The sequence below is a fragment of the Neltuma alba genome, unplaced genomic scaffold, assembly GCF_004799145.2.
Source record: "Neltuma alba isolate B1F8T4 unplaced genomic scaffold, ASM479914v2 tig00012877_pilon, whole genome shotgun sequence".
Taxonomy (NCBI): Eukaryota; Viridiplantae; Streptophyta; class Magnoliopsida; order Fabales; family Fabaceae; genus Neltuma; species Neltuma alba.
In genome coordinates this window covers 28,666-41,397 of record NW_021637254.1, presented here as the reverse complement: position 1 = coordinate 41,397, position 12,732 = coordinate 28,666, and the positions used below count along the sequence as shown (strand labels likewise).

The window sequence follows — 12,732 nt, the reverse complement described above, 5'->3', positions numbered from 1 at the left end:
GTGTGTGAAGGACGGTGACGTTGAGAGTTGACCCATTTCACACATAAAATATATGGCAGTTGAATACTTACAGATAAATAAACGCAGCAGATGATGAATGACCTAATCAAGAAGAGAAGCTAATTAAATGAAGAGCAATATGCGGTTCCGAAGAGAGCAGGTAGTAGATCGTGTCGGAGCGAAAGAGCATTGAGATTGGAATGGACTCAAAATATGAAAGAATATGAAAGGATATGTCCGCCCGCACAACATCACATCGGGAATATTAGCAACAAGCAACATCTCTTTACTTAATATATGCACGGATCTGTGCGGCCCACTCCAACTTGCGTTTGGTCAGCAGTGAGGGCGGTGCGGCCTAAAATGATCGAAAACGCCACCTTCATTCTTCCCTCAACAACCGTCCCTGTTGCCACTGCCGGGGAGTGAGAGTGCCCCTCCCAGCTAAGTTGAAGAGCACAGGCCACCTAATTCGTGCAAGCAGCCACCAACAAACAATAATGAGGCTAACTCATCAACATCCCAAATACTGCCATCCCTCCAACCAGAGCCCACTCCATCCTCCACCTCACTCCTCCGCCGCCTGCTACGTCCGCTGCCTCTGCGTATTTCTCCTTCCCCGCCTTCATCACACTGCATCATTCAACAGCTTCCGCATTACCATCTCATTTTTATTATATCAGCAAATTAAAAACCCCTTTCTCAGGCATTACTCATATACATGGGTACGGTGAGGTGTCGTCTTTGTGTTTTACCTTGTGGTGGGGCCGGCGCAGAATGTGACCACGTAATTGGCGGACGAGCAGGTGAAGGTGCTCGTCCCGTCGTCGTACGCGTAGCTGTAAGCACGTGGGCACGCCGCCTTGAAGAATTCCGAGTACCTGCTCGGCTTGCACGTTTGAGGAGTCGCGTACTCTCCGCTGCAGCAGTACTCTGCCTCCCCGAATGCCTCGCACGCACTCTTGCACGCCACCCCCTCCTCCCTCCGCTCGCGCCGTACGTCACCTTCAACTCCGTCGGGCATGGCCCGTTCAGATCCACCACGCACCCCGTCGACGTGCAGTTCCCTCCGCCCCCGCCCCCCTGCGGCTCCACCGTCATCGGAAGGTTGTAGCCGTCCACCAGGCTCACGTCGTAGAAGTCCATCCCCTCCGCTCCGTTCAGAGTGAACTCCGCCAGCGTGGCCGGTGGGGCGGCACCGCCTCCCCCGCATTCCACGCCGGAGGAGCCGCAGCCCGGTCACGCAGGAGAACTTGCCGGTGGAGTCCTGGGAGCAGAGGGTCCGACCCCACAGGCGGCCGGACCAGCCGGTGGGGGCAGTGATGGCGTTGGATTCACCCGGTTGGAGGACGAAACCGGTCGTTGAAAGCTGCGGAGTTCCGGCGCCGGACAGAATGCCGGGCCATACCGGGTAGCTGCACTTGTTTACGATGGTGAACGTCGCAGAATACGAACCTGCACGTGACAAACAATGCGAGAACCAAGTAATTATTATAGGAGAAACAGATAAATTGGTTGCGGGGAGACGTCGCGTTTGAAGCACAAAGAACATGCGTGCATTTGGTGAGTTTAATGTCCTGGGTTGGAGAGGAAACAGGGAGCGGGGAATGAGGAGCAGAATATGGTGAGAATGATGAAGAGTATAAGCTTACCTGTTAACAGGAATCGAAGGAGAAGGAGAGAGAAGAAGGTGGTAGCGAATGGAGCAGAAGAGGCCATGATTGAGAGAGATATGTACGAGGATTGGAAGGAGGTCACAAGGAGGATGGGATACTTATACAGAGATGGCTGGGGGGGGGGGTCCATTTATAACAAAGGCACATGCACGGATCACTTACAACATGGATGCGCAAAGAGTGAGGAGGTCGGCAATATGTCTGATTGTTTATCGATGGGTGAGGAATAGAGTTGGTATAAATTATTATATGAACGAAACGTACAGAAGATAACAAATGAATAAATAAATAAAGAATGGGAATCATAAGGGGGAGAGACAGGCTTATTGAACAAATCAAGAGAGGGCTGACACAAGTGGGGTGTTTGGACGGCTACGAATTCAGATGCAGAGAGAAAAGGGAATGGATATGAATAAGGAATGGGATATTTGGACGGGAGGGAAGCGTTTCGAGATGAGAAGTGCTCTACTAGCATTGCGCCGCTGCATAGTATTCTGCTGGTTTCAACTCCTGAGAGGTTCTTTGCCATGGGGCTGGGCTGCCATCACAATTTAAATTTACAATCATGTCACCTCAGTGTCCAACACTCGACGCCTCTTCCTTCCCACTGCGCTCACTCCCACACGCCTTCACGCCTCTCCCATACAAATAAATACGAGTAAACACCAATCCCCACTGCATAACCAGCACATCACGCTGTCTTCTCATTAAATTTATGAACCCGCCCAAGAATCTGTCTTCTCCCGTCCTCATTTTAAAAATTAAAAGCTCCTGGGCTCTTTGCTGTCCTACAAAATCTCTTTATTTTGAACGTGTTTTCATTGACCAGATCGTATTTTAAATCAACATATCAAAAATACAAAGAATAAAATCAACACATCCTATCGGTATTTACTGTTTCGTTTGTCACAAAAATATTGCAGTAGATATACCTGAATATAGAAAAGGCCTGTCTGATTTTTATTTTTCAAGCATCAAACATGTCTTCTTTTATTTCATTTGACAACCACAACGTCAATTTCATCAAACATTAAAAAAAAAAAATAGTAATGTGTCGCGGATGAAATATTAGGTAATGTAGCTTTCAGGGAAAGGACAGGCATTTGCACCGAAGGACGAAACCAACAAGTTGGCAGTCGGCTGAAATTATTTACAAGTTGACGAGCGTGTCCCATGACGTTTATTCACCCCTCCATAAACCTTATCACACGTCATCTATTGTTCCCAATTAACATCGTTAAACCAACCAATTGTGGGCTGCCTTCTCAAATTAAATAAAAGAGAGAAGGTGAAGATGAAATAAGTAAATTCCATATTTACTATACGTACAACTTACGGTCTCGGGCTGGCTGTCCCTCAAACATCAACAGGCAGAGATAAAGGCCCTACCAACAAAACATTGTCACACCCAACGTTCTAGGATTCCTGGGAAGCGGGCCGATAACCCATCTTGGGTTGGGGGACTGTGCATTAATGCACATCGGGTCATGTTACCAACTCTAGACTTTGGACGCGAAAATACAACCTAGTCACGGGCCCAGCCGATATGATAACAAGGTCCAAACGAAAGAAAATTGTGTTGTGACGTACGAATTTTAAAAACTAACTCAATCGTATCATATGTGAACATAAACCGAGCGCTCATTATAAATTTGGCCGGAGTGCTAATACCTCAGCTACTGTTGGAACACAGAAGACCAACGCAGGATAAAGTAATGTAATGGTAAATCTTAAATTCTCAATAGGAGCAGCCGCCTCCCCAGGCATCTCAGTGCGGGTGAAAGATTTTGGGGTGAGGGATCTGAGGACAGACTTCATTGCCTGAGTTTCCAACATGCTCGGGGTCCATGTATCTCAATACAGCCTGAGAAATAATCCCCTCTATAGATGCACATATCATATACAGATTCTGTGACATTTACCCATTTATTAAAAAAATCTTGGCCTCGTGGTAAATTATGACCAGAAACCAATCCACCGGCTCCTACGCAGTTTCCTTAGACAACAGTCCCACACAAATGTCCCCGGAATTATATCAAGGTCCATGTATCTAAATGTTTTCCGATAATATGTATCTGAAGCCAGAGCCATTGGAGCAAAAAAATAAATAAATAAAATAAAATAAAATACAAAAAGTAAAAGCCAGAGTCAACCTCAAGCGTAAACATAGTCGATACAGACACCCGCAACAAAGAAACTGAGCACAAGTCAAACATCAGAATTGATGAGCATGCTTAAAAGAGTGCCATAACAGTGTCAGAAAGCTAAATTGCATATGACGGCAATAAAGGTGCCCATGGCAGGGAGAGGAAAAGGAGAAAGAAAAAGAAAAACTCTCCGGCTTGCAACTAAATTTGTCAATCAACTTAGAAAAATCACAAGCACGCAATTCAGCTGAAAATCAAGAGGATGCTTAACCTGCTGTGCAACACTTGTATCAGTTAAGACTATAAAAACCAATCTCCAGACAAGGGTGACGGGAACAGCGAGTTTCCAATGCAGAAAACCCGAATTAGAAGTAATATTATATCCATATAAAGCAGCATCGAGGACCGAACGGAAGCCTAAATTTGAAGCAGGGACAAGAAATATGTACCGAAATCCGATCAAGTAGAGATATGCCAAAGCAAGAATTATCCTATGAGAACATCCATTCAATAGTACACAAAGGGCCTCAACAGATAACGAGAGAGCTTTACATAAAAGACCAGAAGGTGGGAGGGAAGTCAATTACAGGACAACAAGCATGAACTATTGCCATTATCTTCCATGCTTTCAAGAAGCAATCTCTGATAGAAGACAGTTTTTCAATACTTGCCTCAATTTATCAACATTAAATGCTTTATTAAAAATTCTGTTCTCAACAGTAAATATGTTACAAGTCACGATCCGAAAATGGTCATACGAAACAAAAATTGGGTCCAAGTCCGTCCAATACAGCTTTGCATAGGCATATGACCAGATAGCTGAGGAAAAAGCTTTAGTATGTTGACTCACAAATTAAAATGCCGGAGAAAAAATTCCAAAGAAACAGCATTTACCTTTCTTTCTTACCTTCTTAATGATTAAAGAAAGAGAAGCAAGAAAGAAGGGTAGTTCTTTACAATTAAATTCACACAACACTAAAAGAGTGTTTGGATTAACTTTTTGGAATTGATTTTGTGTATGCGAAAAATGTTTTGTCTAAGCTTGAGTGAGAGTGCTTCTAAGCTAGGAAAACACCCCCCCCTTCAAAATTAAGACCATATGAACATTTCAGGACCGCACTATCTTGAATTATAGCAGCTCTTGGGCGACAACGGTGAATAATATATTTGAAGCAAGGTCTGGCAGGTCCATTATAGTCACATGGCTACATTCACTGCATCACTTTCTGGAGGGGTAAAATAATGGACATGTCAAACAATGAAAGCAATCAAGGGAGGAAAATAACTGCTAAATTAGAAATTTATCTCATAGTCATTGATGAAAAAAAGGAAGTAACAGAGGAATTCTGTTCCTCCTCTAGTCGAGCAATTTGCGGAAAATTGCCGGTCAAGCAGTAACAAATTAGCTTATCGCTGATACCAGAACAAAAGTCATAATCCTTTGCATGGACAACCTATGTATAAATTTCAAAAGGAGCCAGAAAAAAAAAGGAGAAGAAGATAAATTGTCAACCCAAAAAACAGAGCGAGAGAATAAGTTCTCCTTTTCTTTCTACTAAGTTTATATCATGCAGAGGCTTCAGGGCAGTCTCGCGCAAAATGCCCACGCCTCCCACAATTAAAGCATGTATTTCCTCGGGTGCCGCCGCCTCCATACCTTCCGCTGTCCTTGGTGCAATCCCTGGCCAAGTGACCCACTTCACCACATGTGAAGCAACCTCCACCGCTCCCACCGCTTCCCCTGGTGCAGTCCCGCGCCATATGCCCATACTCATGACACCTAAAGCAAGCCCCGCCGCCGCCGCCATTATTTCCAAGTGAACAGTCCCTAGCCAAGTGCCCAACTTCGCCACATTTAAAACAAGATGGGCCACCGGCATTATTGCCGCGGTTGCAATCTCTGGCTAAGTGGCCAACATCGCCGCACTGATAGCAACCAGCACCGCTAGCTCCCCCACTGTTACGCCTATCCCCGCCTCTCCATCCACCGCTAAAGCCATAGCCCCCATCGCGACCACCGTAATTGTCTTTCTTGGACTGTAGAGGAGCTCCATCGGGGCCAGTAACATCGATAGCTTTGGTTTTGTCGTTGTCGCCAGAGGCAATCACGAACTCGACACGATCGCCTTCTACAAGACTACGATATCCTTCGGATCTGATGGAAGATTGATGAACGAAGAGATCTTCCCCTCCATCGTCCGGCTTGATAAAGCCAAAGCCTTTGGAATCGCTGAACCACTGAACCACACCAGTTGATCTCTCCTCCGCCATTAGAGTTGAACCCTAGAGAGTAAAGAGAATTTCGATCGGGGAATGTGAGAGAACGGCAACGAGTAGGTTTATATATATGGAATCAGATCTTTAGTCGTGAAACCCAAAAGATCAGCTAGGAATAAAAGTATAAAACCCTAATTAATTCGGGCTATAATAATAACAATAATATATCTGATTAACAGCTGATTTATCTGTGAAGCTTTATTATTGATTACTAATACTAATTACTCATAAGGAAAGTTTTCTAATTAAAAAAGGGGATAGGCCTTTAAGAAAAGAACGATAGTTACGAATATATTCGTGTGCGTGCGTGTGTGTGTAATGAACCTAATTAATGGAAAATCGCGTAAGGTCGGCCAAAAAAAAAATCGCGTGAAGAGAGTTAGGAGTACACATTCGTTCCAGATTGGTTAAAATGTACCAAGGTAAAAAAAAACCGGACTGGACCGGCCGGTTCGACCAGAAAACCGGTGAACCAGTGGCTGGTCCGGTCCGGGAGGCCAAAAAACCGGCCTCAAGTTGAACCGGTAATAACCGGATCAAACCGGGCAACCCGCGGTTTGATGGGTTGTCCGGTTTTGAATATTTTATTTTTTTTAATCCCCAACCATTGAAACGGTGCCGTTTAGCAGTGAAATTTACAAACCAGAAAAAAAACAAACACGGTCCGGTCCAAATTGAACGACCTCGCTCGCCCTGCTTCAGTTTCTCTCGCCGAGTCGCCGTCGCCACCCTCCCCAAAATCGAAAATCCCTAGCTGAATCACTCATTGTGCCGGAGTTTTCTCGCCATCGGAGGTCTCGGATCGTCGCGTCACATCGTCGAGGTTGAACGTTGAAGCAGCCGGTGATCGTGGTTCAAAATATTTCTCTGCATCGCAGCCGCAGGTGGTCGCCTCCCATCGTCGTTGCTTCTTCCCGGTCGCAGAATCATCGTCGGAGCTGCAGGTGGTCGCTTCTATGCTCTTGCCTCTTGTTGTCCTGTTGGTAAATTTCATTCAGTTAGGCTTAGATATTAAATCATCACCGTGCCCTGCTCTCGGTCACTGCTCATTTTTTGTGCGTTCTTGGGTTTTTTTCCATCTGAATTCTCAAGTAGCTAGGCTTAGATAAAATGAGATTTGTTTCCTTTTTCTAATGTAGAACAATATCGTGTATGATGATATGATTTGTTTCCGGGAAAGATCATTTGATTCGTTTGAATGATGATATGCGTTCTTCGGTCATACAGCATACTGGTTGATTCAATGATTCGTTTACTTGGAACATCATTTGATTATTTGAATGATGATATCTGGTCAGCACATGTGAGATGATTCGTTAACTAAAATTTGATCATACTGAATTTTGGCATGATGATATCTGGTCAGCACATCTGAATATTGGCATGATGATATCTGGTCGTAACCTGAAAATTTATGCAAATGGTGTTTGAATATTAGATCCAAGTACTTAAAGTGCATATTTCATATGAAATCTGAATTTATCAATTTGATCTTTGATTTTTAATCAGTGATGTTATATTATCTGAGCTAATCCCATAGCAATGAACCCCCAGATGTTTGATTTTTTTAATTTGTTATTTAGTAACAGTGATGGATATTTCAAGTAATCCAAGTTCAAGAAGTGACAATGTGACTCCTAATACGGGATCTTCCACTCCTAATACTGAAACTTCCACTCCTACACCCACTTCTTCATTACGTACCAAAACTGATCCTGCATGGGCACATATTGCATACAAAAAAGAGGGGACACAGAATATATATACTTGTCTTTTCTGTGCTAATAGTTATAGAGGAGGTGGGATAAATAGGATGAAGCAACATCTTGCTGGTATCACTGGTCAAATAGCTTCTTGTAAGAAAGTTCCACATGATGTACGCCATAGAATGTGAATCTTTGAAAGAATCTTAAAAAAAAAACTGTTGAAAACTTAGAAGAGGATGTTGAAGAAACCCATGTTGATCCACAAATTATCATGAGTACTTCGAAGAAGAGGAAAGCTAGTGGGAGTATGGACAATTATTTTGCTCCTAGGACAACCCCTGATTCCCAACCGGGTATTAAAAGTGCATTAGCAACTAAAGAAGCAAAACATAATGTGAAAATGTTGATTGCTGAATGGGCTATTGTGAACTGTATTCCGTTTAAAGCATTTGATTGCCCTTTATTTCAAAAAGCTGTGGATGGAATTGCTTCAATTGGGCCTGGGTTTAAAGCCCCTAGTGCTTATTATTTCAAAACCAATTTATTGGGTGATTGGAAAAAAGAATGTCAGTTGCTGATTGATTGTCATCGAGCTAAATGGAAAAACAATGGCTGCACACTCATGGCTGATGGATGGACCGATGTTAGACAATGCACTTTGATAAATTTCTTAGTGTATTCTACACACGGTATGGTATTTGTGAAATCTGTTGATGCATCAGATCTAGTCAAAGATGCTAAAACTTTATTTACACTATTCTGTGAAGTCATTGAGTGGATTGGTCCTAAGAATATCGTTCATGTAGTGACTGACAATGCAGCCAACTATGTAGCATGTGGCAAACTGATTAAGGAAAAGTATAAAAGCATTTATTGGTCTCCTTGTGCTGCTCATTGTTTGAATCTTGTATTGAAAGACTTTTCCAGCATGCCTCATGTGTCGGACCTTGCATCAAAGGCATCAAGAATAACCATCTTTGCATACAATCATATGGTTTTCTTATCCTGGCTGAGAAAAAGACCGAGCTGGAAAGAAATTGTGCGTCCTGGTGCCACAAGATTTGCTACTACATTTATTACATTGCATAGCATATATATGCACAAAAATGACTTGCAAGCTTTGGTTGTTGATAAGCATTTTGTGGACCACAAATTATCCAAGACCGAAGCAGGAAAATTTTTAGTGCAATCATATTAGATAACCGGTTTTGGAATGACTGTTATGAAGTTGTAAAGATTGTATCTCCTTTGATAAAATTATTGCGAATTGTGGATTCAGATGAAAAACCTTCATTGCCTTATGTTTATGAAGGCATGCGAAGAGCAAAAATGGCAATTAAGGAGATGTTTAAGAAGAACAAGGAGATGTATAAGCCTTATACAAGAATTATCCAAGCTCGATGGGACAGGCATTTGAAAACCAATCTTCATGCAGCATCATACTTGTTAAACCCTGCAATCACATATGGTCCAGACTGTCCTAGCAAGTCAAAATTAATGATGGCTTTGATTGATGTGGTGGAGTCTTATTCAGATGAAGATGTTGATGGCTTTCTGGTGATGAAACAAGCAACCACTTACCGTGAAGGCAAAGAATCTTTCAGTAGACCCTCATGTCAAAAAGCTGCACAAAAATTAGACCCTTGTAAGTGTTAATACTTTATAGTATTTTTATAGTTATTCACTAGTTCTTTATAATATTGTATGCTAAATGTATTTTATTATGCAGATGAGTGGTGGACATATTATGGTTGTTCAGTTCCAGAATTACAGCGCGTTGCAATGCGTATTCTTAGTCAAACTTATGCTTCTTCTGGTTGTGAGAGGAATTGGAGCTTGTTTGAGAGAATTCATACAAAAAGAAGACACAGATTGGAACATAGCAGGCTGAATGATTTGGTTTTCACAAACTATAATCTGCGATTGAAGCATAGGTACTCTTAGAAATACTAAATGCTTTTAATCTTCTATTTTAATTGATTTATATTTAATTGAATTTTTATTTGTCATTGAAGGAATACATTGAAGAAGAAGAAAAATTATGATCCAATTGACTTTGAAAATATTGACATGGTGGACTTTTGGGTGACTGAAGAAGATCCCACCCTGAGTTTGATGATAGAGATGTGGCTACAATTGAAAGTGTTAACAATGAAGGCACTGCAAATTCAACAACTTTTGAGAGGGATAATGAAGGTATATATATATAATTAAGATTCTATTAGTATTCTTAGATGAATATATAACTATTTGCATAATCATTAATATTGATTATTGTCTTATATAGGTGATGAAGATATGGACATTGCTGATCCTCCACCTTTGCACGATGATACTGTTACTCCTACTTTTCCTCGCCCAACTGATGATATCTCAGTCCATGCTCCTACCAATGATCTTAATGATGATTTTGATTTTGTATAGTGATGAAGATGTTAATTTTATTAATATTTGCTTGGTACAATTAAACCTTTAAACTACTTTTGTAACTTTCTATCTTTTTTTGAGTGATTATTATTTATGAATTCAGTTCTATTTTAATATTGTGAATTAAATTATATTATTTTAATATGACCGGTCCGACCCCGGTCCGACCTCCGGTCCGACCAGTGACCCTTGACCCACTGCCTCGACCAGTTTAGCTCCCGGTCCGATTTTTTGTTCCTTGAAATGTACATAATCAAACAAAGCAACGTCCCGATGCCCCCAAAAAAAAAACAGAAAGGTGTCACAAATGAATCGATTGAGTTAGAAAGTGTTTGGATGGAAATCAAATCATGGTTCCAGAAGTGATTTTACAGTATATGAAATAATATATGTGGAGTAGTTTATCTCGATTTGTAAAAAAGTACCTTTCAAAAACACTTCTCATACCATCCAAACACCAAATTGAAAAAAAAAATCCAGTAAAATAAAACCCAACTGAAATATTTTGCTCCATTTTAGGGTCTCATTTTGCAAGCATTTTTCTAAAATAAAAAAACTAATTGATAAAAATTTTGCGCACACAAAAACTACGCACCCCCACACTACAGTTTAAAAAAAAAAAAAAGAGGAATGCTAATAAAACATTTACCATGTGTCAAATTAAATTAAAAACTGTCAGCGTATATAATTATCCTTAACAAATTATGATAGGATTAAAAAGAATACGGGATACATTCAAGCCATAGATAAGTAAGCCAAAAAAAGAAAAGAAAAAGATAAGTAGCTATAAATCAGAAAGCTAAAAGTATTTTTTTAACTCAGAAAAAAATTATGAAAATACTATAACATCTAACTTTCTGATATCTTGCAAATAAATTAATAATATCATTTAAATTTCTCAAATCATTGTAACGTTTTAAAATTGTCTAATTTTTGTCTCGTTACAACGGTTTTATTTTTAAAAAATGATTACTGCTACTTTTAATTTCTGAAATTTAGTCTTATTTTCACTTTAATACTTAAAATTTAAAATCATTTTACTTCTAGTTCCTTAAATTTAAAATTAATAATTTTAGTCATTAAAAATTGATTTCATTTTAGTTTTGATTCTTAAGACAAAAACACTATTTTTTTGGTAAAAAACAAAAAAATTATTTTAAATACTAAAATTTTTTAAACAGATCAAAATAAAATCAAGTTTCAAGAAGTAAAATTATCGGTTTTAAATTTTAGTGATTAAAATCTAAATAAAGTCAAATTTTATGGATTAAAAAAAAGAACAAGATTAAATAGAGTCAAGATGGTATTAACCCAATAAAAAAAAAGTAGTCCATGAGAATCAGAATCATGGATTTGAGATTTTTTATAAAACTTCATTTAGATATTTAGAAAAAATATTATGATGCAGTAATTTGGGAGACATTGTTAGCTCCAAAGTTATTTAAAAAATGATTACTTAATGGGTTAATTCGCTCAATTCATGAATCCATTCACGCTGTCCCATGATGCACAGTAATTTCCCTTTCATAACTGAATAAACCAAAGTTATATACATATATATATATGTATATATGTTATATGTATATCATCTCCTTTTCCTCCCCCTGAAACATGAATATCCCTTGACTTTTTAACATGTACTGCTAAATAAAACCTAATTATTGTTTCTTCATTTATTCATCATTGATATTGATGCTGGGCACAATCCCGACCATAAACTGTGAACATTCGAGCGCGCATGATTAAAAAACAGAATATAAATGCGGATATCAATATTGTGATTAGAAACTGGAGTTTATAAAAATGATCAGATATGAATATTAATTTATATTTTGAGGCTTGAAATTTAGAAATTAACGTATACAAAATACCTTCTAAATATCCCATCACATTTAATGGATACGAATTGGATCCACATTGAATCACTTGGATCAAGGGGCTCTCAAAAAACAGTTCACAGTGACATGAGGCTAACCAACGTGGTAAAAATAATTAATGGGGTTGAGTCCAACAAAAAGAGTTAAGAAAAATACCCACATTTGTGTGATGAAAGGATTGTCTGATATTTATGCGTAGCCAAAAAAAAAAAAACTAATGTGATGAAAATAGGATATGTTCAGCCAACTGGTATTGATCCCAATGAAAAAGATCACGGCCACTTAAGTACGAAATTTCAAATTCATGCAAATGTGAAAACCATTATGTTGGACCCCAACTTGACTCTCATTCAAATTAGTTGGTGTCCAATACGATTTAGGAATCCCAACTGAAACACTTCACTCAAAGGCTTCCTTTAAGGTACTTTGCAATCCTACAAACTAACTATCTGTTTCACTTAATTTAGAACGGGTGCGTGATGTTGTTCTTACCGTTGGCTTATTGAGTAATTACGACCACGACCTCTTCTTCTATGAACATGAAGAATTTAAGCCATGCCATCTTGAACTTCTCACAATCTGGGAGACAAAAAGGGATCTCTGGCTACTTGCTAATTTCCAA

At 39.7% G+C, this 12,732-nt stretch overlaps 2 protein-coding genes and 1 pseudogene across 2 annotated transcripts; 1 reads left to right on the top strand and 2 right to left on the bottom strand.

Annotated features, from left to right (window-relative positions):
• Positions 1–238: 238 nt before the first annotated feature.
• Positions 239–2,034, bottom strand: LOC114732121 (thaumatin-like protein 1; annotated as a pseudogene).
• A 3,071-nt stretch (positions 2,035–5,105) lies between these two features.
• LOC114732120 (cold shock domain-containing protein 3-like) lies at positions 5,106–6,140 on the bottom strand. The gene has a single exon (XM_028919414.1). It carries the CDS (start codon positions 6,092–6,094, stop codon positions 5,390–5,392), a length of 705 nt encoding a protein of 234 aa, XP_028775247.1. The 5' UTR covers positions 6,095–6,140; the 3' UTR covers positions 5,106–5,389.
• Positions 6,141–8,077: 1,937 nt separating this feature from the next.
• On the top strand, positions 8,078–9,004 carry LOC114732115 (uncharacterized). Its single transcript, XM_028919410.1, has one exon. The coding sequence runs from the start codon at positions 8,078–8,080 to the stop codon at positions 9,002–9,004; it is 927 nt and encodes a 308-aa protein (XP_028775243.1).
• The last annotated feature ends 3,728 nt before the right edge of the window (positions 9,005–12,732 follow it).